This window comes from Geotrypetes seraphini, chromosome 2 (genome assembly GCF_902459505.1).
Source record: "Geotrypetes seraphini chromosome 2, aGeoSer1.1, whole genome shotgun sequence".
NCBI lineage: Eukaryota > Metazoa > Chordata > Amphibia > Gymnophiona > Dermophiidae > Geotrypetes > Geotrypetes seraphini.
Window position 1 is genome coordinate 225016736 of NC_047085.1, and position 26222 is coordinate 225042957.

A 26222-nucleotide genomic window follows, 5' to 3' on the forward strand; every position below is an offset into this window, starting at 1 on the left:
TTTTGAGCAGCCGGTAGATTTTCGGCTAGCGTGCACTAATCCGGTGCGTGCGATAAAACCGCTAGCGCACCTTCTTAAAAGGAGCCCTTATTGTACGATTAAAATGCTGGTTACTCTTTTAAATGCTGTTATTTGCCAGTAGTGGCATGAAGCTGATCTAGGGGAAAATTCTATAAATGGCGCTAAAAATTGGGCACTGAAAACAATCAGCGCTCTTTATACAATAGCACTGAGTGCCAAATTCCATAATCAACTTTGGGTGCGAGGACTTACGCCGGCTGAAACCTGGTGCAAACCTGGGACATAAGTTGGACGCAGATCTCCACTATTTCATATCTTCTGTGAACGCTCCTGACCCACCCATGCCCCTTCCAAGGTCATGCCCTCATTTGAGTTGGCGCAATGCAATGTAGGCTCCAACTGTTACAGAATAACGTGCAGCCAGATCAGCACCCAGATCTTAATTAGTGCCAATTAAATGTTTAATGGCTCCAAAAATCATTGGAACCCATTGACTAATTATTTTGAGCATAGATCTGGGATCCGCACCTAAATGTAGGCGTGCTTTATAGAACCCAGGGGCCGCTAAAGTCTATGATCGAAGCTTCGCAAGGCAAGCAGTAGAGAGCAGCACAGAGAGAGGGAAGAGGAAGTAGAAAAGCAAACAGGAGGGAGTCAAATCGGAGTTTGGAAAGGGGAGAGAAGGGGAGACAAGAGGCAGGAGACTAGGGGACTCGACGAGATTAAGCTCCGCCCACCACCAACGTCGCCCATCGAAGCTCCCCTTTACAAGCCATTTGGCGTGTGTCAAAGGCACTCACCTTAGCGAGAGCGCCTTTGCGAAGGGCCTTGAGAAGGGACGACCCACCTTTAAAGGACAGCAGAAGGAGACCACAACAGGCACAGAGGACATACAGCCAGGTAGACACAGAGGCCTTGATTTGATAAATGGCACCTACCATATGTCATTCAAAGTTAAGCCCCGTGCTCACTACTGAGTAATATTAGACTTGTGGGTGTGTCCTGAAGGTTCAAAACTAACAAACTATATATAGGGCACCCGTTATTGTTAACAAACTTCTTATTCTGACTTAAGGTGCTCAGAACCAAAAGATGGTAAAAACCTACAAACGGGGACAGTTTTATAAGTCATTGCACCATACTCAGTCAGTAAATACAAAAAATACAGTAAGTAAATACAAAAAATAGTACTTAGTTTGAATGAATTACACAATTTTTGTAGCGAAGTTATCACATTGCAGCGGGTTCGCTACAAAAATTGTGTTATTCATTCAAGCTAAGTACAATTTTTTTTATATACAAAGAATTGGAGATTCACATTGAGGGACTGGAAACACTCAGTGGCGTACCTAGGGGGGGCGGGGGGGAGGTCCGCCCCGGGTGCACGCCCCAAGGGGGTGCACAGGAGAGAGCTGAATGGGGACGACGGGGGATCCGCGGGGTTAAATATAACTCAAGCCGCGAGGCTCGTCTTCTGCTCCTACCTGCCCTGCCGCGCACACATACCTGACCGGAAGTCTTCCCCGATGTCAGCGCTGATGTCGGAGGGCAGGCTTTGCTTAAACCCTCCCTCCGACGTCAGAGCTGACATCGGGGAAGACTTCCAGTCAGCTATGTGTGCGCGGCAGGGCAGGTAGGAGCAGAAGTCGAGCCTTGCGGCTCGAGTTGTATTTGGCTGAGAAAGTTGCTAAGATGAGGGCTAGGAGGCAAACGTGGAACACAAAAGGGGGGAGGGAGTGCATTTTTGGACACAAGGCATGAACTTGGGAGAGAGGATGGAGGAAGGGAGGGAAAGAGGTGGGGGAGGGAGTGCGTTTTTGGACACAGAAGTCATGGACTTGGGAGAGAGGAAGGGAGGGAAAGAGATGGTTGTGTACACAGGAATGGAAGAAAGGAAAATTTTTGATCATAGGGAGGGAGCGATGTACAGACAGTGGCATACCAAGGTGGGGGTGGGGGGGCAGTCCATCCCGGGTTTACGCCCCAAGGGGTGCACAGCTGGCCACCCTCCAGTGTTCTCCCTAGGCCGGCAAACTGCAGCTCTTTAGCCACTTGAGTGCCATCAAGAACAGGCAGGTGCCGAGTTCTCCCTGCTTTTCCCTATGGGGCCAACCAACTCTCGCCGCCCACGTCAATTCTGACGTTGGAGAGGACATTCTGGGCCAGCCAATCGCTGTCTGGCTGGCCCAGAACGTCCTCTCCGACGTTAGAATTGACATTGGGCGGCGAGAGTTGGTCGGCCCTGCGGGGAAGAGAAGCAGGGTGAACTCGGCGCCGGCCTTTTCCTGATGGCAGCATTGGCAGCCTATTCCCCAGCGGCGGTGGCAGCATTTTCCCAATGGTGGTGGCATGGGGGAGGGGAGGGCAGGGAGAAAGAAAGAAAGGGGGGGACAGGAAGCCAGAAAGAAAGAAAGGGGGCAGGGTGAAATAAAGAAAAATGGGGCACGGAGAGAGAGAGAGAGAAAGACAGACAGAATGAAAGAGGGCATGGAGAGAGAAAGAAAGAAGGGGGCAGGGTGAAACAAAGAAAGAAATGGGGCTCGGAGAGAGAGAGAAAGACAGACATACAGAAAGAAAGGGGGTATGGAGAGAGAGAAAAAGAAAGAAGGGGGCAGGGTGAAACAAAGAAAAAGTTTGGGGAGAGAGTGAGGTCTGGAGGAGAGGAAGCATACAGGAGGCTGAAAGAAGGGAAGAAATATTGGATGCACAGTCAGAAGAATAAAGTGCAACCAGAGACTGATGAAATTACCAAAGGTAGGAAAAATTATTTTATTTTCAATTTAGTGATCAAAATGTGTCCGTTTTGAGAATTTATATAGAAACATAGAAAGATGACGGCAGAAAAGGGCCAAAGCCCATCAAGTCTGCCCACTCTATAGACCCTCCCCTTAATATTAGCCAATGTTCTACCCTGATCCACTTAGGGATCCCACATGGGCGTCCCATTTATTCTTAAAATCTGGCACGCTGCTGGCCTCGATTACCTGTACTGGAAGCTTGTTCCATTGATCAATCACTCGCTCCGTGAAGAAATACTTCCTGGTGTCGCCGTGAAATTTTCCGCCCTTGAGTTTGAGCGGGTGCCCCCTTGTGGTTGAGGGGCCTCTGAGAAGGAAAATGTTATCTTCCACTTCTATACGTCCGGTGATGTATTTAAACGTCTCAATCATGTCTCCCCTCTCCCTGCGTTCCTCGAGAGTGTAGAGCTGCAAACTGTTTAGTCTTGCTTCGTACGAGAGACCTTTAAGCCCTGAGACCATTCTGGTGGCCATCCTTTGGACCGACTCGACCCTCTGCATGTCCTTGCGATAATGTGGATTCCAGAATTGCACGCAGTATTCCAGATGAGGTCTCACCATGGTCCTGTATAATGGCATTATGACTGCAGGCTTTCTGCTGACGAAACTTCTACGGATGCAACCCAGCATCTGTCTTGCCCTTGATGAAGCCTTCTCCACCTGATTGGCAGATTTCATGTCTGCGCTGATGATTACTCCTAAATCTCGTTCTGCTGAAGTCCTGGTCAAGGTCTCCCCGTTCAAGGTATAAGTTCTGCATGGGTTTCTGCTACCCAGGTGCATGACCTTACACTTTCCAGCATTGAAGCCCAGCTGCCAGGTTGAGGACCAGCTTTCCAATGTACGTAGGTCCTGCGCCATACTATCTTGTAGCTTGCCCTCGCTTACCATATTACATAGTTTGGCGTCGTCGGCGAATAATGTTACTTTACCATGAAGCCCTTGAGTCAGATCTCCTATGAATATGTTGAAGAGGAGTGGACCCAAGACCGAGCCCTGCGGCACCCCGCTGGTCACTTCCGATGTCTCAGAGAAAGTACCGTTAACCATCACCCTCTGAAGTCTGCCACTCAGCCAATCATTGACCCATGCCGTCAGAGTCTCTCCTAACCCCATCGACTTCATCTTGTTTAACAGTCTGCGGTGTGGGACGCTGTCAAAAGCTTTACTGAAGTCCAGGTACACTATGTCCAGTGATTCTCCTTCGTCCAGTCTTTTTGTTACCCAGTCAAAGAAGCTGATGAGGTTTGATTGGCAGGACCTACCCTTGGTGAATCCATGTTGATTGGGGTCCCGTAGATTCCCTTCGTCCAAGACCGTGTCCAATTGGCGTTTGATCAGTGTTTCCATGAGTTTGCATACTATCGATGTCAGACTCACCGGTCTGTAATTTGCAGCCTCTGTCCTGCATCCCTTTTTATGTAGAGGAACGACGTTAGCTGTTTTCCAGTCCAAGGGGACTGTCCTTGTACTCAGTGAGAGATTGAAGAGCACGGCTAACGGTTCTGCCAGGACATTACCTAACTCCCTGAGCACTCTGGGGTGCAGATTGTCCGGTCCCATGGCTTTGTCCACCTTGAGTTTTGTTAGCTCAAAGTAAACCTCGCTGGGTGTGAATTTAAAATCCCGGAACGGGTCTTTTGTGTTTGACTGTGGCTTCAATTGAGGGCCGGACCCTGGCGCCTCGCAGGTGAAGACCGAGCAGAAGTATTCATTTAGTAGTTCGGCCTTTTCGGGATCCGATTCTGCGTAATTCCCGTCCGTTTTTTTCAGGCGTACTATCCCGTCTGTGTTTTTTTTCCTGTCACTGATATACCGGAAAAAGGATTTGTCCCCTTTCTTAATGTTGTTTGCTAGAGTTTCTTCCACTCGTAGTTTGGCCTCCCTGACTGCCGTTTTGACGTGCTGTCTATATTTTGCACTATGGCCCCCTTTTACTAAACCGCAATAGTGTTTTGAGCGTCGAGAGCAGCGTGGGGCATTCAGCGCAGCTCCCTGCGCTAAAAACCGCTATCGCGGTTTAGTAAAAAGGGAGGGGGAATATTTGTCTATTTTTGTATAGTTGTTACTGAGGTGACATTGCATAAAGTCATCTGCCTTGACCTCTTTGAAAACCCGTGGAATATAAATGATAATTAACATTTTCTCTGCGTACAGCGTGCTTTGTGTTTTTAAAATTTTATTGTTGGTAGATCATTTTGACTTGGCCACAAAGGTAAGGGGGAGGGAGGGAGGGGAGCTGCTGAAAGACATCTAGTAATCCTTGAAGGCTTGACTGGGCAGGGAATTATTTTTGTAAAATCATGTTTTGTTATGTGACTGGCATTATTTAGACTTTAATTTCTATGAATGAATAGAATGAAAATGATATAAAATTACTTGCTTGTTTTTATGTGTGTGCACTGAAGGAAAGTGGAGAGAGAGTGGGCTGAGGACGCTGAAGGGAAATGGGGAAGAGAGAGTGGGGAGAAGACGCTGATTTATAAATTGACAATTGTACAGAATATTGTTTCTTTTTATACTTTAATATAAACAATTTAAGGCTTGTGTGGATAGAATCAGGTGGTTTGCGAGGATGGGGACCGAGTTTACGGGGATTAGTCCAATAAAATGGTATTTTTTAATTTCTCATTATTTGTTTTATTTTTATTTGTTAATTTGTAAAGTGATGATTGTTATGTATCAGTTTTTTCAAATTTACATCTACTGTCTTTATATTTTGCACTGTATTAGAGGACATGTGTTACTGTTTTTGTGGTGTTGCATTGTATCCAGGATCTGGTTTCTTGGCGGTTCAGTTTAACTTATGTCTACATATTTCTATTTTTAGTTTGTAATTATTCCATATTGGGCGAGGGTGTATCTCTGTTCTGTGTGTATGAAAAGAACATAGTTTTCAGTTGGCATTGACTACAGGATCAATTGACTGTGCGGGATCTGGCTTGTTTAGTTTTACAATGTATGTGTTGATGTTCTAGTGCTCACTGCAGTGTTTAAGATGCTTCCTTTTCCTAGGTACACTTTTGTTGTGCGATATGTGGATTGTTACTAAAAATCATATTTTTCATAAAGATGGGGGGGGGTCAAAAAATGATGGGCCCCGGGTGCCACATATCCTAGGTGCGCCACTGGAAACACTATTCCCCCCAAAAATTAAATTCTCTCTGACTGAGTATGGTGCAATGATAGGCTTTTAAAACAGTACATACCTGTCTCTAGAGCAATAGCACTTGGTGTGGGAAAGCCTAGTAGCGCATCACACATGTATCACATAGGTGGATGGGCTAGTGAACCATAGAGAGGAGAACCCAGGCCCAGAAGTCACTCTAACCACTATATTTATTGTGGAAAGTGTAAGGCCACGAAAACTGTACTTCACTGCCTTATAGGTGCCACCTCCAGCCATAAAGGCTATTGGGGTGGTAGACAAGTGAGCATAGTAGATTTTGCGGGAGTTTTGAGGGGCTCACCACAAATTACAAGGGGGTTATAGTGAGATGTATATCTGGCACCTTTTATGCGACATTCACAGCAATGTCCTCTAAGGTAGTGGTTCCCAACCCTGTCCTGGAGGACCACCAGGCCAATCGGGTTTTCAGGCTAGCCCTAATGAATATGCATGGAGCAGATTTGCATGCCTGTCACTTCCATTATATGCAAATTTCTCTCATGCATATTCATTAGGGCTAGCCTGAAAACCAGATTGGCCTACTGGTCCTCCAGGACAGGGTTGGGAACCACTGCTCTAAGGTATCCCACTGCTGTGTTGGGATGTCTGTTTAGATTGTAAACTCTTTCGAGCAGAGACTGTCTTCTTCTTCCATGTGACTCTGTATAGTGCTGCGTATGTCTGGTAGCGCTATAGAAATAATTAATAGTAGTAATCTATGTGGCCAGTCCATTACAATGCTGGCCCCTCCCTCATCCAAATGGTCTGGGTTTGGACTTGGACATTTCTATGGTCGAAAAAGGGGTATAAAGTTAGATGTCTTAAAGTTGGACGTCCTTTAGACGTCCTGTCGACCAAGACATCCAAATAGGCGATTCCACATGCCCTTCCCCCCCTCCCCGCAAAAAAAAGTTTGAATGTCTAGCGGTTCACTTTTCAAAAATGGCCATTTCTGTGCCCTCAAATTTGGACACCTTGCAGGAAATGCCAAAATCGTATTTAGATTCCTTTTCAAAAATGGCCCTCTATGTTTCAGTCATTGTGTTGACATGCAGCTCCTGAAATTCTCCATTGCGGCCCTTAAACAGCTGGCTGAAACGCACTTTAAAGCCTGCAAATACATTAATTTCAGTCTTGCCCACTTGATATAGTAACTGTAAACAATCTCTTAAGTGACTTACTCAGGTATCTCATTTATGAGATTTCTTACTGTTGAAAATCCAAAATAAAGAGAGTGTGGTGCAGTGGTTAAAAGTACAGCCTCAGCTCCCTGAGGTTGTGGGTTCAAACCCATACTCCTTGTGACCCTGGGCAAGTCACTTAATCCCCCATTGCCTCAGGTACATTAGATAGATTGTGAGCAGGCAAGGACAGACAGGGAAAAATGCTTGAGTACTTAATAAATTCATGTAAACCATTCTGAGCTCCCCTGGGACAACAGTATAGAAAATTGAATAAAAAATATATCCTTGAGACGTTGTAGAATTAATGTCAGTATTAATTTTTAATGTTTAATACCCAGTCTGAACAAGCAGACCAAGGCAGTTTACATAATTTACAGCATACATAAGTTTGAAATCTTTTGGTGGCCCCTCAGAGCTTTCTCGTATTCACACTGAAGCCCTTTACATGAAAAAGGTTGGAAACTACCATGCTAAGGTTTTGCACCTAATGAGCATTAAAAACCAAGCTTAAGGCAAGTTAATAAAAAACCTCTGTGTTAACTGTTGGAAGCACTTTGGAGACAACAGGCGTGACGTTAACATGGAGGAATACACGTTGTTTCTTATAGAACTGATTCTGACATACTGGATTTTGGAATATTATTCCCCCCACAAAGCCCCAGTGGATGAGTAGACTCCGGGAGCTGACTCAGTTTGAGATCCGGTCCTATACTAAGGGCTCCTTTTACAAAGCTGCCTTAGCGGGTTTAACGCGAGCGACTCTTCATCACGCGCTAACCCCCGCGCTGGCCGAAAAACTACCGCCTGCTCAAGAGGGGGCGGTAGCGGCTAGCGCGGCCGGCGGTTTAGCGCATGCTATTACGCTAGTGCAGCTTTGTAAAAGGAGCCCTAAGTCCACACAGTTGGCTAAGCAGCACTATGTTACTCTGTGGGAGCGATTGTGTGACTTTGTGCCTCCTTGAGAGGGTAGCTGGATGCCTATATTAGCCTTGCCTGCTCTCTGTGCTATCCCTGCTGGGGGTATTTGTAGTTCTTTGGTATCTCTGGGTTGGGACAGGAGGGAGGAGGGGTAGGGGGGATGTGGAGGCATGGGTTGTGTGTCGGTGTGTGTGTCGAGATGCCTGGTCTGTCTGTAAGTGTGTGTTTGCTGGTGCAGTGGCCGTGTGATTGTCTAGGGGTAAACAAAAATTTGTGGTGGGGCATTTTGCTTGTTTTTCTGAACCTTTCACTTTCCGCTGTCTGCTGATGAATACTGGGAGTGTTTTGATTTCTGTCTTCCTGTAGTACTGTGTTTTCCAGTGGGCAGGTTCCTTTTGGGGACCTTGTTGATTTTGATGCTTTTATGTTGTATAAGCCTGGGGGGGGGGGAGGGGGTGTTGTGCTTTTCATGAGTTTGTACTTTGCTTGTCTGTGCCCTTTCCACTTTCAATAAACATATGTTTAAAAAAAAAAAAACCAACAACCCAAAATGGAGCAATGCTAGCAGTGCCAATTAACTCAGAATGCATTTAGCACCTCTGGAGGTGTAGCTAACTGCACCATGTTACCTGCCACATTGGCAGTTAAGGCACTGTAATGGCCTTTGCATTTAACATAACATAACGTTTGTATACTGCATTACCCTTCAGATCTGCGCGGTTTGAGAAAAGAAACAAATTATTGCAAACACTTGGGGCTCCTTTTACTAAGGTGCGCTAGCGTTTTTAGCGCGCTGAACATTAGCGTGAGCAAACCCCGCGCTAAATAAAATATACTAACGCAAGCTCTATGAAGGCGTGAGCGTTTAGCGGGTGCGGCATTGTAGCGTGCGCTAAAACCGCTAACGCGCCTTAGTAAAAGGAGCCTTTGGTAGCGTACAAATGCAATCTTTCAGAAATTTCCTAACTAGGAATGCTAATCCAAAATATTGGCCCGTAAAATGGTCTTTTGCTGTGCGGGGGTCAAACTATGGAACTCGCGTGTCGGTCAATTACGAAAATGTTATGACAAGGGTAATTTCAGAAAACTATTAAAAACGCAAGTTATTTGTTAATACATTTTGCTAGGAACTGATCTTTGCGGTTGTTCTTTTGACGGGCACTTTACGTGATTTTCTGATGATTATATGTTAGGGCTCCTTTTAACTAAGGTGCGCTAGCGGTTTTAGTGCACACTTAGCGCGCGCTACAATGCCGCACGTGCTAAACGCTAACGCCTCCATAGAGCTTGCGTTAGTATTTTTCACTTAGCGTGTGGTTAGCGCGTGCTAAAACCACTAGCGCACCTTAGTAAAAGGAGCCCTTAGGGTTTGATTTTATTTGTCTAACTGAATTATGTACGTAATGATATCTAAACCATTTAGGTTTAAAAGGTATATAAAATTTTTTAATTAAGTAATTAATTTCCTGAAATTTAGATATGAAATAGATGTAGAAAACAACCAACGAAAATCACCATCCCAGATCGCTGCTTGAAATGACACCTAACGATTATGATATCTTTTTAGCGGCAACCTTTGGGCGATGTAATATCAAAAAATGTCGCTATTTGAGTGGAACGTCTATGATGGGAAAAAATTAATTGATCTACTAAATAGGCTGGAGCCACTGTCTGTTTCCCAGCTATGTTATACTCCCTATTAGGAATTTCTGTGTTAGACATTCAAAGAGACAATTAGATTTTGACCAGTGGCATAGTAAGGGGAGCGGTCCGCCCCAAGCGCAGTCTTCCTAAGGGCACGGCACCCCTCCTCCTCTTCCCCTCCCCCCCATTGCTCCTCTCCTTGCCACGAGTGCGCACCTCTTGCCTTCCTCCATATCTTTTTTACTTCCCGGCGCGAGGTTGCTGCCCGCGTTGGCATTGGTGCTCTCTCCAACATCACATCCAGGACCCTCACCTAGGAAGCGACATGAAAGGGTGAGCCGACACTGACGTGGGCATTCTGCTCGTGCCAGAGAAGTTAAAAAGTTACATAGAAAGGGAAGGGGAGTGCGTGTGCGGTGGGAAGGGGGGGAGAGCAAGGGAGGGACACCACCACGAAGGGTGTCACTCATTCTTACTATGCCACAGGCCTTGATAACTGATGCGCTGCATTAACTGATGACACAATACACTTCCCCCTTCGTATTTGCGGTTTCATTGTCCGCGGTGTCAATTATTCGCAGGCTCCGTCCCCAGATTTACATCAAAGGAAGTTGCTGCTCCCAGCAATGCACCGAGAAAATCAATCCTCTCAGCGTTGTACAGAGAAAATCGTGGCATTTTCTTCACAGGAACAGGTCAGGTTATTTGCGGTTTTCTCTTTTTTCAGGCTTTTTTACAGAAAACCTGCAAATAACATAGGAAAACTTATTTGCGGTTTTTCTGCATTCGCCGTCATGCTGATCACCTATCTCCACGAATACAGAGAGGGAAGTGTACTATGCTATTGGCACATGTTAAACACAATATTAAATACCTAATTCAGCTTACAGAACAAGCCCTTGGGTGTGCTTACTGGGATCCCATCTTATAAAGTGTGTACATGGATAAATACAGAAGTAGTGTTTACAGCGGTTCATCTTCCATTCGCCTGCTACGTTATTATTAAAGGCTCTTGTGCTGTCGTGTTTCCTGATAATAAGACCCCCAAGCAACTGATCAACATAAACTCATGACTATTTGTATTTTTATGAGTGCCATGGAGGAAGAGAAGGCAAAGTTATAACAGCAAATGAGCATTTCATGAACATGGACCTCAATTCCAAATCCTTATTTAACTCTGCTGATGGGAGTTAAATAAGTTTAGGAAGAGAAAATCTTTGGGAAGATTCACCACTGAATTGTTAGACAAGGTTCATGTGGGAAGGAAGGAAATACAGTAAAACCCTGGATTGCAAGTAACTTGGTTTGCAAGTGTTTTGCAAGACAAGCAAAGCATTTGATTAAATTTTAACTTGATATGCAAGCAATGTCTTCCAATACATTATTCACACATCACAACTGAGCCGATGGTCCTTCTCTCTCTAACGCTGCAGGAGTATAGTGACTGTTCTAAATGAGCGAGGTCTTGCAATACAAGTACGTATATTATTTTGTATTAAAGTTTTTGGGTTGTGGAACAAATTATCTGAGTTTCAATTATTTCTTATAGGGAAATTCACTTTGATATAGTATACGAATGCTTTGGATTACAAGCATACTTCTGGAATGAATTATGCTTACAAACCAAGGTTTTACTGTATACGAAAGTCACCAGATGCAGGACTATTAAGACAACATCAGTTTCAGGACAGAAATTTACCTTTCGTCACATTTTACTGCAATGACGTTATCTGTCCCAATGCCAAGGACCGCAGATGCCTTTTCCAGTGAATAGTGACTCTAAAATGCAAAAGAAAAATAAAATGCCATTGTTCCAGCCAGGCTATTCTATTGTTTTTCCTGGCAAACCCCTTCATTCTATAATAAGTCGCCTAAATGTAAGCATCTTTTACATGCTTAAATTTATAGAATACTGCCAGCCACACGGTTAAGGCAACACACTGATGCACATAAATGTCAGTAACATCCTTAAGCACTATCTATAATTAATGCTAGAATGACTTAGTGCATGATTGCAAAGGGGTGTTCGCAGGGGAGGGGCATGCCATTGCCATGGACATTTATGCAGGCTGTTTACAGAATATGGTAAGTTATGCGCGTGAATTCTGTTCATTGACTGGGCCAATGCCAGTGACGCATGAAAGTTTGTTGTAGAATAGGTTCACTAGCCACAAAAATGTAGTCATATATGTTGGCACCCTCTAGTAAACAGTATTTGAATGCCCACAAATAAAATAATGGGTTAAATATTCAGGCAGCGTCAATCTGCATTTTTTTGAACCACCGTTAGTGTTATCCCTGGATATTCAATGCCAGGCCATGTCCAGGCACTGCCACTGAATATCCAGGTTTATGCGGCCAGCTATCTCTTATCCAATGATGTGTGATATTCAGCACTTAACTATTTAAGTAACAGCGGATAAAGATAGGACTGAATTTTATGCGATCCGATTAGTCTGGTATCTAAGGGGGTCTTTTATTAATGATTAGCTCATGTTATCTCCAGTAAGGCCCATAGGAATAAAATGGATCCTATGGTAGACAACAAGACAATAAGATAATCTTTAGCAAAAGGCCTCCCTAAGGCACTTAAGTGCTGAATATTGGCACTTTAATTGCATATCTGCCATCTCTGCCCCTGGACCACCCACAAAATAACTGGTTTTTAATTTAGCCATCAATACTGATACTTAGGTCCTCTTTTACTACTAAGCTGTGGTAGTAGTTTCTACCATGGTCCAAAGTGCTAGATGCTCCAACGCTTCTCCGACGCTCATAGGATTCCTATGAGCGTCGGAGCAGCGTTGGGCATCTAGAGCTCCGAGCCATGGTAGAAACCTCTACCACAGCTCAGTAACAGGACGGGGGTGTTAGATATGTGCCACTGAAAATCAGTGGATAGCCTTGCACAAGTGATTTAAACGGCCAGAAGCCTCTCTTGGCCAGTTGAATTGACCCAATAATATCTGTAAACGTTCTATCAGGTTTTGCTTTACAAGTGATGCATGTATTATGACGATGCTGTGCCACTGGCAAAATCCTGTGACGGAATAGCCCATTGGTTAGAGAGGTAAGTTGTGATCCAGAAACGCAAGAGCTCAAATCCCTCTTATGTATTTATTCATATTTCTAGCTCGTCCTCCCAAGGTAGTCCAGACCGGGTTACAAAAACACATCCATAATTATCTGGACAAAACATATCAACAAAAATTATCTAATATTTCTTATAAAAATATAAAATTAAAATGATCAACTTTCACAGCTTTACAAAGAAACAGTATTCCATATTACGCACTGACACTGTATGTGACTTTGAGCAAATCTTGTCTGATTGTAAATCATGTATTCATGAATATTTAACTCATCTTGAGCTCAAATTTGGAAAAGACAGGTAATAAATCCAAAAACCTAATCCAATAAAACCCATTAAGCTGAGACAGCAATGTGATTTCACAATATATAGGTTCAAGCAGATTGTGAAGTGGTCCTTATTTAATTAAGAAGACTAAGAGCTCAATATTCAAGAGGTTGGAGGTGCTTTAAAGTTATCTTGGAACTGACTAGAACCTATTCTATTCGGTGGAACCTATCCAGATAAGACTGCCACTGGTTAATGTTATCTAACCTACAATCAGATGCTGGACATGTTGAAAACAACCATGGGGATGATGCTGGAGGTCCTTACCACCAACCACAAAACCAATCTCCTTTTAGATCTGTAACTCATCAAGTTGTTAGGACTCAAACAGGAGTCAATATCTACTACTACTATTAATTATTTCTATAGCGCTACTAGACGCATGCAGCGCTGTACAGAGTCATAAAAAAGACAGTCCCTGCTCAAAAAAGCTTAAAATCTAAGCAGACAAGACAGACAAACAGGATAGAAGGGGTGAGGGAAAGAGGTGGCAAGCTTTAGGTAGTTAAAAAAAAAAAGGACATTGATGAGAGGGTAGTAAGAACATAATCTAGACATATGCAGAAAATAAACTGAAAAGGAAAATGAGGGAAAAAGGGAAAGGGATTGAAGAGGAGAGGTGAGGGAGAGGGAAGGAGAGGAGAGAGATGCCAGACCAATGGGGGTGATAGGACAGATGGAAGGGGGAGGCATACAGTTTCTGGAAGGGGCATGGAAGGAGAGAAGATGCCATATAGGGGAAGAGAGACGGCAGACAGTAGATGGAAGGAAGAGAGTTGCAAGAAGATGAGGAAAGCAGAAACCACAGAAGACAAAGGAGACTTAGAGGAGATATGATAGAGACTTACAAGATCATGAAGGGCATAGAGAGAGTAAAGAGGGACAGATTCTTCAAACTTTCTAATAATAAAAGAACAAGAGGGCATTCGGAAAAGTTGATAGGAGACAGATTCAAAACAAATGCTAGGAAGTTCTTCTTTACCCAACGTGTGGTGGACACCTGGAATGCACTTCCAGAGGACGCAATAGGGCAGAGTACAGTACTGGGGTTCAAGAAAGGATTGGACAAATTCCTACTGGAAATGGGGATGGAGGGGTATAGATAGAAGATTACTGCACAGGTCCTGGACCTGTTGGGCCGCCGCGTGAGCGGACTGCTGGGCACGATGGACCTCGGGTCTGACCCAGCAGAGGCATTTCTTATGTTCTTATGTTCTTATGTCAGGTATACAGTTAAGGGGAACGATTAATCTGCTGACTGGGTTGGAAGGCAGTGGGGAGTAGGGTTATGGATTGAAGACTATATCAAAATTAAGTCTTTTTCCCTCCCTGGTGGAGGGGTACCTTTTAGAACAGCCCTCTAGAGTCACCATTCCAAATTGACCCAGAGCACCTCCGGCAACCTCTTTGTACTGCCTATATTTTATCTGGTCAATGAATGGGCCAGATAAATGCTGAAGGGATGGGAGGGTATAGAAAGCCAAAAATTTTTCCCGAGAGCTTCCATATTTCCTCAGACAAATCTTTTGAAAATCATTTCATTTATTTCTTTAGATGCACCATGAATCATTACAAAAAACACACACACACATTTAAGTGATTTACAATAAAATGAGTTAAAAAATATCTTTTGGGAAGTATGAACTCCCCCTAAAATCACAGGTCAGGAATCTTGGGATACTGCTAGACTCATCACTCACTCTGATCTCGCAAATTCAAACAACCTATAAAAACTGCCTCTATCATCTTCAGCAACTAAGAAATCTTTCTCCATATATCGAAAAGACAAGTCTGACCACAGTGGTTCATGCCATGATAACATCACAACTAGACTACTGCAATGCCCTGTACACTAGTCTAACCAAAAAGTTTGCATCAGCTCCATCTAATTCAGAATGCTGCAGCATGACTGACAAAAGGATGTAGGAGGCATGACCACATCACATCCTTCCTCTACAAATTATACTGGGTACCAGTACCTTACAAGACTAAATTTAAATCTCTATGTTTTATCTTCAAGGTCCTGAAACAAAATGGGCCACAATACTTAAAAAAACAAGCTAGCCCTTTATACACCATCAAGGCCTCTGAAGTCTTCTCAAGGAGCATCACTACCTGTAACCTCATCAAAAGAAATTGTACAATGTGATACCCACCAGCAAACTTTCTCAGGATTAACTCCCCCACTCTGGAATTTTCTCCCTGAGGGGCAATGTCTAACTCCAGACTACTTCTACTTCAGGAATCAGGTCAAAGCCTGGCTCTTCACCCAAGCCTTTAATACTTAGGGTGATTGACTATACATTACACTAGATAATTCTTTAGTTGCACATCCTTATTACACAAACTAAAATAGTTGATTTCCACACCGAGGTTCCTCAGTATACCACATCCCACCTATAGAATAGCAGACGTGTGTGGTGGCCTTCTTCATCGGAACTTTTCAATTCGGTGTTATCTATTATACTTTTTATGCTTTAATATATTTTTAAATAAATTTGTATAAGTTTTTCATTATTAAATAATAATAATTTATTTCTTATATACCGCTATACCGTGAAGTTCGAAGCGGTTTACAATAAAGATACATTTGACAGTACATGGGATAGAAACGGTTTACAATAAAGATACGTTTAGTCAGTACATGGGATGCAAGTGGTTTACATTAAAGATTCATTTTGTCAGTACATGGGATACAAGTGGGTTACATTAAAGATATATTTTGTCAGTACATTGGATGCAAGTGGGTTACAATACAAGTGGTTTACTATCAAGGTGCATTTTGTCAGTGTAAGGGATACAGGTGGGTTACCATAAAGATACATTTAGTCAGTACATGGGTTAAAATAAAGATACGTTTTGTCAGTACATGGGGTGCAGGTGGGTTACCATAAAGATACATTATGTCAGTACATGAGATTCAAGGTGGAAAGCATAATTAGTTTCGGGCCTTGGAATTAGGGGGCGAGGTGGAAGGGTCATGGCGAGGAAGAGTTGGGTATGGGAATTTAGAATTTGTTAAACAGTCGAGTTTTCAGGGATTTTCTAAAGTCTGCGTATGTAGTGGCCTCAAGTCTGGACTTACCAAACCATGTGTTCAGCCTAGCTGCCTGGAATGATAACATTCTATCTAGAAACTTTTTGTATTGGTAAGATTTGAAGGAGGGATAATTAAATAGGTTTGTTCTGCGAGTGCTCCTGTTGGACTCGGGGGAGAACTGGGAGATTAGGTAAGCTGGAAGAATCCCAAAGACAGCTTTGTAGCAAAAACAAGCAAACTTGAAGAGGATTCTGGATTCTGCGGGTAACCAGTGGAGTTTCTGATAATAAGGGGAAATGTGTTCCCATTTTTTTAAACCGTGGATTAGTCAGATCACGGTGTTCTGAATTAATCTCAGCTTGTTGAGGTTCTTTTTATAAGCTCCTAGGTATATGATGTTACAGTAATCTAGGGTGCTTAAGATGGATGATTGTACTAGTAAACGGAAGGACTTTTCATCAAAGAATTTTTTAATAGTGCGAAGTTTCCAGAGGACCAAAATACATTTTTTAAACAGTAGGTTTGTGTGGTTTTCCAGGGTTAGGTGTTTGTCAAGTGTTACCCCCAGAATCTTTATAGTTTGGTCAATTTTGTAGTCTCGGCTCTGTAGGTGAATTGAATTTTCTTTTATCTTTTCGTTGGGTGAAGAATTCGTTGGGTGAAAAATTTGGGTTTTTCTGTGTTGAGTTTCAGTTTGAAGGCCATCATCCAGTGCTCTATTTGATTTAGGATGTTGGTTAAGAAGTTGGAGAATTGTGACGTTAGGGCAGTTAGCGGAATCACTACAGTAATGTCATCTGCGTAGATGTAGAAGGTGAGCCCTAGGCTTTGTAGCAGGTTTCCTAATGAGCTGAGGTAGATATTAAAGAGGGTTGGGGATAGGGGGGAACCCTGAGGTAATCCGCAGTTATTATTCCAGCTATGGGAAAGTTTGTCATCTTTGAATACCTGGTAGGATCTGTTCCTGAGGAATTCCTGGAACCAATTGTGAGCGTAGCCTGTGATACCTGTGGTTTCTAGGCAGTTCAAAAGAATGATGTGATCTACTAGGTCAAAGGCCAGTTGTAGGATCATGGCGCTGGTACCTTGGGTGAGGAGGGCATAAAGGTGGTTAAGTAGTGAGGCCATGATTGTTTCGGTGCTGTGACCAGGTCTGAAGCCTGACTGGTTGTTGTGCAGTAAGTTGAATTTGTCTAAATATGAGTTTAGTTCAGCATTTACTATCCCTTCCATTATTTTGACCGCGAGAGGGATGTTTGCGATAGGTCTGAAATTGGTTAGGTTGTTGGGTGGTTCTTTGTTGTTCTTTTTAATGGGTGTTATTACAATTTGACCTAAGTTTTTTGGAAATATTCCTGCGGTTAGTTGTAGGTTGACCCAGTTGAGTAGTTTGGCTTTGAAGATGATTGGGACTGCTTTCATTACATCTGGGGGGCAAGTGTCCAATCTGCAGTATGATTTGATGTATTTGTTGTAGAATTTGTTAAATGTTTGCTAATCGGTCTCACTAAAGTTGGACCAGTTCATGTCTGCTTTGGCGGCGACTAGGTCTTGTGGAATGGAGTAGTCCCAGTGGGGGGTCTGGAGAATCTGTTATAGAGTGTCTTAAGTTATTTACTTTGGTGTTGAAGAAGTCCGCCAGGTTGTCTGCTGTCACTGTGGATTCTTCTGTCAGGTTTGTGTGAGATTGAATGTCATATAAGTCATGGACCAGTCTGAAAAGTTTGCTGCTGTTTATGGAGGTGTTACCAATTATGTTGGCATAGAAGGTTCTTTTCTTTTCTTTGGCTGAGATTTTATAGCTTTTCAGCTTTTGGTGCCAGGCATTTCTAGTCTCTGGGGTTCCTAGTTTTGACCATTTTCTTTCTAGCTTTCTTAATTCTCTCTTTATCTCTAGGAGCTCTGGGTCGAACCAGCCTGTTAGGTATCTAGGTCTCTTCCTTCTTTTTTTGAGTGGGGCTATTTCGTTTAGGATGCGGGTGCTGGTTTTGATCCAGGAGCACATATATTGATTGTTTTCCTCATCTTGGTAATGAGTGATGTCATAGTGTGACCAGAATTCAGTTGGGTTAATCTTGCCTCTACTGGTGTGAATTGGAGTGGATCTGATCTTTTCTTTCGTTGTGGTTGAGGTTGTCTTCAATTGCCAATCTAATTCGAAGTTGCATATTTTGTGGTCTGACCATAGGAAGTCGGACCAAGTTTCTGATCTCCATCTAGGGTTTTGTCGAGTGTTTTGAGGATAAAGTTACCAGGTCTAATTGGTGGCCTTTCTTGTGGGTTATTACTGGAGGTGGTTTGGGAAATTCTAGTGTGGCTAGAACGGACCAGAATTCTGAGATCTCTGGTTGGTTAGATTGCTCTAAGTGTAAATTTAAGTCTCCACTAAGGAGGTTCAGAGGGCCTGTTAGTGAGTTGGTTAATAGGAATTCATAAAATTCCTCTTTTGCTTTGCCAGTGCTAGTGCTTTTACTTATAAAAAAAAATTTTGCTGAAATACACCAATACATTATACACTGCTTGCCCTGGATCAGTGGTATGGAATGTTGCTACTATTTGATTTTTTTGTGATTTGAATTGGCCTCCTTGAAGACGGGAGACTGGGCTAGATGGACCATTGGTCTGATCAAGTAAGGCTATTCTTATGTTCTGTACAAGGATTAGCTTGCCACATATACTAACTGAGGCCCCGCAGGGAGAGGAGGAAGGGAATCCAGAACAGCGTCCTTCTCCCGACTGGCAATCCTGTCCACATGGATGGTGGGATGCAGTCCCTGTGCCTCCAACCTTTCAGTGGACCATAAAGGGCAGCACACCAGGTGGGCCTGAACGGCTGGCGGGCCAAACCAAAGGGCCGAGTGAGGCTGAGGAAGACCATAAGACACTAACTCACCTAGAAAAAAAAACCCTACTATCCACACTATAAACTAATCTACCAGCCACACTATAACATCGAAACCACCATGTGCTTGACCAGCACACCATCAGCAATTCCAGTAATCCCAGGCCATGGGAGATGCGGAAACATCAATAAATCACACAGGCATAGGAAAACCATGGGGCGCCCATGCCTAACCCCAATCCCAATGTGGAAACATGAAAACTCATCTTAAAAACAGCACTGATGGGGGGCGTGGCCGTGCAGAGAGCAGGGAAGACGCGTTTTCCTTGAGCTCCGCTGCTCTTCCCCTGCTTTGGCCTCCCTGAACTATATTCAGCGAATATATCCACGATCGAGCGGTTCTCCCTGTTTCCTTGGGGCTTTATGGACAGATTTCTGCAGAGAGGGAGTGTGGATATGGCCGCGAAGGCAGGTAAAAAAGAGCGCGAGCGCACGAAATCGGGTCCCAGCATGGACGGCAAAATGGCGGCCGCGGGCGATGCCACTGACTCGGCTGGGACGGACATGATCGCGCACCTCACAGAAGCAGTGTTGCTAGTGCTGGGAACGCGCTTGGATAAGGTGCAAGAGTCCTTGGAGACTCTCTCTACGATGGTGGTGGAGTTTAATACGCGTGTCTCCGAGGTTGAGCAGCGGGTCAGCACCGCGGAGGACTCTCTCCTTACAATGCAGGCAGAAATCCAGCACCTGCAGCGCAAAGTGGGGCATTGTGAAGAGAAACTGGAGGATCTGGAGAACCGCTCCAGACAGAACAACTTACGCCTGGTGGGGGTCCCCGAAACAGTATCGGATGGAGATCTACTGACTAAGCTGTAAGCATGGTTGACACAGGAGCTGCTGGCTACGCGGGGTCTGGGTCCCCTGCGTATTGAAAGAGCGCACCGTTTGGGCAGGAGGCAGGAGGGCATGCCCAGGCCCAGAGTGGTGATCCTCCGTATCCTCAACTTTGCCATCAAAGATCTTCTTCTCCGCTCCTATCATCAAAAAAAGGACTTACAGTTCCAGAACCAGCGTATCCTGATTTTCCAGGATTATTCTGCACAGGTGGCGTCCCTCCGTCAAGGCTTTTCGACCGTCTGCAAGCACCTCACTGAGAAAAAGCTACGCTTCACTTTGCAATATCCTGCCAAGCTCCGGGTGCTCCACGGGGGTCAGCCTTTTCTTTTTGAGACTAGTGAGGCTGCCCGGGCGCAGGTTCTTCAGTGGTATCCTGATCTGGAGCCGAGCACTTGATGGACTCTGACTGTGTCCTGTGATTTCTTTTTGATATGAGTGGGGGAACACCCGTGGGGAGTGGGTGGTGTTCCCATTGGGACCTGCTGGTTTATACTGTTCTGGTTCTATCTCTACTGTGAGTACTTTTTGGGTGTCACTTTTGTTTGTTCTGGTTACTGTTTTATTGCTCCTTGTGCTAGGTTCTTGTAGGCTCTTGCCATGGTGGGAGTCTGTGTCCTCTTTTCCCTTAGACGCTTTTTCTACATGGGGTTCTGCTCTAGCCACCCGTGTTTGTCCCTTAGCTCTTTTTTCTCCTTTTTCTTGCTTTTTACTGCTTGGTCTCTGTTTGGGAGGCTGAAGGGGGGAGGGACTTTTGGCCTATGGTGTACCCTCTTCTGGAGTGGTGGAATGGGGTGTCAGGGGGGAACTGGGAGGGGGGAGTTGGGTCTGGGTGTGGGGCTCGGGGGGGGAAAAGGGATTTGGATTTGTGTGGGATGGTGGGGGTTTGGGAGGGGGGAGTTGGGGTTGGGGAGGGCTAGTGGATGGAGGGGTGGGGGTCTGGATCTGTGTGGTTGTTGGTGGGATGCGTGTATGTATGTGCTGGAAATGTGACTGCCGGGAGGTGGGCTGGGACTCTCGGCAGGGGTTCTCTACTCCTTTGTTTGGCAGACCTTCTTGGTTTGCTCTTTGACTGACGCCTAAACGGGGAGTGCGCTGTGTGACATGGAATGTGTCTGGCATTAACTCTCCGATTAAGAGAACCAAGATTTTACAGCATTTAGCTTGACATCGGGCAGATATAGTGGGACTGCAGGAGACCAAGCTTTCTGAGCGGGAACATGGTAAGCTGAGACAGTCCTGGGTGGGGCAAAGTTATTCTGCTTCATCTTCTAAGGCTAAGGCTGGGGTGGCTCTGCTGCTACATAAGTCTGTCCCTTTTGTTCAGTCCCGGGTCATTTCGGATCCGGAGGGTCACTATGTACTGGTCCAGGGTACGTTGTACCAGCGCCCTGTTCTTTTGCTGTCAGTGTACGCTCCCAACACTGCTCAACGGTCCTTTTATAAAAAGCTCCTGGGGGTACTCCTGTCAGTGACTCTGCTGCCTGGGACACACAAGATTTTTCTGGGGGATTTTAACTCTATTCTGGACCCTGTTTTGGATTCTTCCAGGGGGACCTTACGGTCCTCTGGGAGATCGGATAATGGGCTGAGTGCTTGGGTGCAGGCTTTGGATGTAGTAGATGTCTGGAGAACCCTTCACCCTGGAGAGAGGGATTTTACTCATTCTTCCAAAGTGCATGATTCCTCTTCCAGAATAGACTATGTCTTTCTCTCCCGTTCCTCCCTCTACGCAGTTAATCAGGCTGAGATTGGGGTGTTGGTTATTTCTGATCATACTATGGTATGGATGGACGTCAGTCTTGCTGATGGACCCCCTGCTGGGGGGGGGCGCTGGCGTTTTCCGGTAGCGCTCTACTCTGACCCTGATTTCAAACGGTACTTGGAGTTGCAATGGCAGGAGTATGTTGAGTTCAATGGGGTGCATGCGGGTGACGGAGCTCTTTTTTGGGAGACCGCCAAGGTGGTGCTCCGTGGGGCAGTGATAGCCTATTGTGCCCGCCGGAAGAAAATGTTGGCGGCCAAGATTCTGGCTCTCGAGCGTAAAGTGCGGGAGAGCAGGCTTCTAGTGTTACATTCTCCAACTCTATTCCATAAACATGAGTTTCAGGCCGCTCAGGCAGCGCTCCATGCCCTCCTACATGAACGAGCACATAAATCGCTCTTTTATTATAAGTATCGCCTTCATAGGTTCGGTAATCGCCCGGGTAGAATGTTGGCCCAGCTGACTAGGGCGCGGCGGGGTTCCTCCTCCATCACCTCTCTTAAAGACTCAGGGGGGCAGCTGGTTACAGCCCAGCCTCAACTTGAAAAACTTTTTGTCTCCTTTTACAGCTCTCTGTATAAGGCGGAGGTGGTGGACCGGGACTCTTCGATTCAGGCATATTTCGACTCGCTGCCCTTACCTCGGCTCTCGGACACTGACAGTGTAAGTTTGGTCTCCCCTATCACCGGGGAGGAGGTATTGGGGGTTATTAAAACCTTACCTCTCTGTAAATCCCCGGGTCCGGATGGCTTCGGCGGGGAATTCTATCGTCTCTTGCAGGGGTTTGTGGCTGATCCGTTGAAGCGGTATTATGAGCGGGCAGTGGATGGAGGTTCCTTTCCTCCTGGTTCAAATCAGGCGCTGATTACTGTACTGCCTAAACCAGGTAAGGACCCTCTTCTGGTGGAGTCTTATCGGCCCATATCGCTTATCAACGTTGATCTTAAAATCCTGGCCCGGATATTGGCTAATCGGTTGGACCTGCTTGTTCCTTTTCTGGTGGGGGACGACCAGGTGGGCTTTGTGAAGGGTTGTCAGGCGGGTCATAATGTTCGGAAGCTTTTGCTTGCTTTAGCTCATTGTGATTCTCGACGGCAGCCTGCATTGGCCATTAGTTTTGACTCCGAGAAAGCCTTTGATCGGGTTGAGTGGGCCTTTCTCTTCCCGTTGCTGCTCCGCTATGGGGTGGATGGATTTTATATGAAAGCTCTTCGTGCTCTATACTTTAATCCTGAGGCTGCTGTGCTGGTCAACGGGGTAGCTTCTCCGGTCTTTTCCTTGCGGAGTGGTACTCGGCAGGGTTGCCCCCTGTCCCCTTTGCTTTATATTTTATTTTTGGAACCCCTCTTACTATGTATTCGCACTCATCCATTGCTCACGGGCGTGGAGGTGAGAGATTCTTCCCTGCGTAGTTTGGCCTTTGCGGATGACATTATGGTTCTTTTGACTGATCCGGTCTCGCACCTTTCTTTACTGTTGGAGTTGTTTCAGCAGTTTGGGGAGCTTTCGGGTCTCAAACTCAATGTTTCTAAGTCGGAAGCGCTCCCTCTTCATTTACGCATCTCTCACCTGTGGTCGGACTTCCCTCTGAAGGAGGCTTCGTCCCAGGTGAAATATTTGGGGGTTCTTATACCTTCCTCCTTGGTGCGTCTTTATGAGCTTAATGTCCGGCTTCTGCTTCGGTCCTCTGTCGAGTGTCTGCGTCTATGGGGTGCTTTGCCGGTCTCTCTGGCGGGTCGTGTCTTTTTATATAACATGATGATTGTGCCACGGTGGCTCTATCTGCTGCAGACTTTACCGATCTGGCTGCGCTGCAGGGATTTGGAGGAGTTGTACCGTGCCCTGCGGATCTTTCTGTGGCGGGGACGGAGGCCTCGTTTGCCTCTTCGCATTCTGATGCTGCCAGAGGTGCAGGGGGGTTTCGGTCTTTTAGATCTTCAAGCTTATAACTTGGCTTGCGGCTTACGCCAGATTCGGGATTGGTGTCTGGAGAGTTCTTCCTTTCTGACCTTTTCCGTGGACAGGGACTTCTTGTCCCCTGTCTCGGGATTGTTCTTGTTGCATGCCCCTTCGGCTCGGTTGAACTCCTTCCAGAGGGGCCATGTGGTGTGGTCTTATATGAGACGTATCTGGAAACTGCTTTGTAAACACTTGGGGGCCAATTATAGTGAAACTCCTCTGTTACCCTTCGTGGGTAACGCGCAGTTTTGTCCTGGTAGTGAAAACCGAGTCTTCCGGCTTTGGCATGCACATGGAGTACGCAGAGTGGGGGATGTGCTTACTGATAGGGGGCTTCTTCTCTCTCCTAATGAGTTGGCGTCTCTATATGGTTTGGATCGAGTGGATGCCTTTGGTTATTTGCAGCTTCGCCATTATGTTCGTAGTCTCGGAGAGCCGTCTCTGCGTGCTTCGGTGGCACGGAGTCTTGGCTTGAGTTTGGGTTTGTGGGAGGATCCGGCCCCGCGTCTTCGTTACTTTGTAACCGCGTTGCTGTCACCGTTGTCGACTGAGCGGGCGGATCTGTTGGCTGGGGCATGAAGCGCTGATCTAGGGTGCGCTATCCCGCCCTCCTTGATTTCTCATTGTTTTGTCTTCTTGCGTGCTCTCTCCTTAAATATGCTCCATAGGGAGCAGGAATATAAATTCCTGCATAGAACGTATATTTCTCCGCAGAGGGCCTATCGAGCCGGCTTTGCCTCTCATGCCTGTTGTCCCAAGTGCCCTGTGAGTTCTGCTACCCTGGGGCATATGTTCTGGGATTGCCCCCGGATACGAGCTTTCTGGCTGCAAGTGTGGACCTTTCTGTCCTCTCTTTCTCCTTCGTTGCCTGCATGCACCCCTTCTATAGTCCTCTTTTATGATGGGGCGGCTCTCTCCCATTGTTCTGCGGGGCAGCGGATGTTGGTGTTTAAGGCTCTCCTTTTGGCCAAGAAAGCCATTTTGGTTTCCTGGCGGACTCCCCATGCTCCCTCCTTCTCCCAGTGGCATATATCCCTTTATGACTTAGCGCTCCTGGAGCGTAAGGTGGTGGGGAGATACGACGAAAGCCGCTGGACCAAATTTCAGGATGTGTGGGAGGGGTATTGGTTGTCTCTCCCGCATCGGGAGTGGAGTATGTTGCTGAACTGCTAATATCTTGGGCTGTGGTGTCCTTGGCAGGGGTTGGGTGCTTTTTCCCCCACTATGCCGTCTGCTTTAATTTCTCTTATCTCTTCTTTTCTTTCCGTGTTCCACATTTCTTCTTCTTCTTCTTTTTCTTTTTGTTTTCCCATCTAGCCACACGGGTATGGGTTTGGGTCTGGGGGGGTGATTTTGGGGGGCTTGGGGCTTTGGAGGGGGGTTGTTGGGGGTTATGGTAAAATCCTGTATTGGGCATTCTTTAACCTTTTCACCTCGGTGTTCTCCTGTATTATTGCTTTTGTGTTCCTTGTTTGCCTTGTATCAGAGCCTCTTTGCGAGATGCGGAGGTGTTTTTGTCTCTTCTTGTTCTGTATGCTATTGATTTTGCTCAATAAAGAAATATTATACTAAAAAAAAAAAACAAAAAAACAGCACTGATCAATGCAAAATCAACATCATATGAGACCACCTATCTGATCACAATTGCGATATATTATTCATCACAGAAACATGGCTATCTGACAACGACAGAGTCACTCTGGGCCAACTCTGCCCAAACAATTACCAAGCCACTGCATCATCACACCTAGACAAAATGGAGCCCTACTTTGTTCTGCTTCCAACCCACCCCATTCAACCTCCAGCCTCACTCCGGTCCACCTCCAGCTCTGCCCCGTTCCGCCTTCTGGCACGCCCCCCAAAAGCCTCATCTCTTTTTTCCCCGACCTCCAGACAGCGTCTTGAGGCCCTCCAGTATGTGCGGATGTGTGTAATGTCATCCGTGCATGCTTGTTGAAGGCCCTCCAGACACAGCCGAAGTTCAGGACTTTCCAAAACCCAGACAAACTGCCGGGGTTTAGAAAGTCCATCCAGGAACCAGCCAGTCCTCTAAAAGAGGACATGTCTGGGTTTTCCTGGATGTCTGGTAATCCTACGTTGGAGTATATGGAATGAATAGCTCAGATAAGAATGAGGGACTTCTAGAATGCGGAACACCATTACACCTTTATCCTTCTTGTTTTGTCTGTTCATAATCTCAGGGTTATCTGACTCCTCTCTCTCCACCCAGATAGAACATATCGCTAAAACCTGCTGCTTATTCCTCTATATTACCAAAATCTGACCCTTCCTCTCTGAGCACATTACTAAAACCCTTATTCATGCCCTCATCAACTTGCGCTTAAACTACTGCAACTTACTACTCTCAGGCCTTCCGCTTAGCCATCTCGCTCCCCTCCAATCCATCTCATATTCCATGAGAGCTGCTATACTCATGTTACCCTTCTCCTAAAGTCACTTCACTGGCTTCCCATCTGTTTCTGAATACAATTGAAATTCCTCTTACTGAACTACAAATGCACTCACTCAGCTGCCCCTCACTATCTCTCTTCACTTAGCTCCCCCCGATG

The 26222-nt window shown here is 45.5% G+C and overlaps 1 protein-coding gene across 1 annotated transcript in view; it reads right to left on the minus strand.

Moving 5' to 3' along the window:
* The window catches only part of LOC117355910 (glutamate decarboxylase 1-like), a 135731-nt gene that overhangs the window by 38124 nt on the left and 71385 nt on the right, over positions 1-26222 (minus strand). The window contains exon 7 of the mRNA XM_033935024.1: positions 11434-11513. Coding sequence (XP_033790915.1) covers positions 11434-11513 — 80 coding nt within the window. The remainder of the gene's footprint in view (positions 1-11433; positions 11514-26222) is intronic.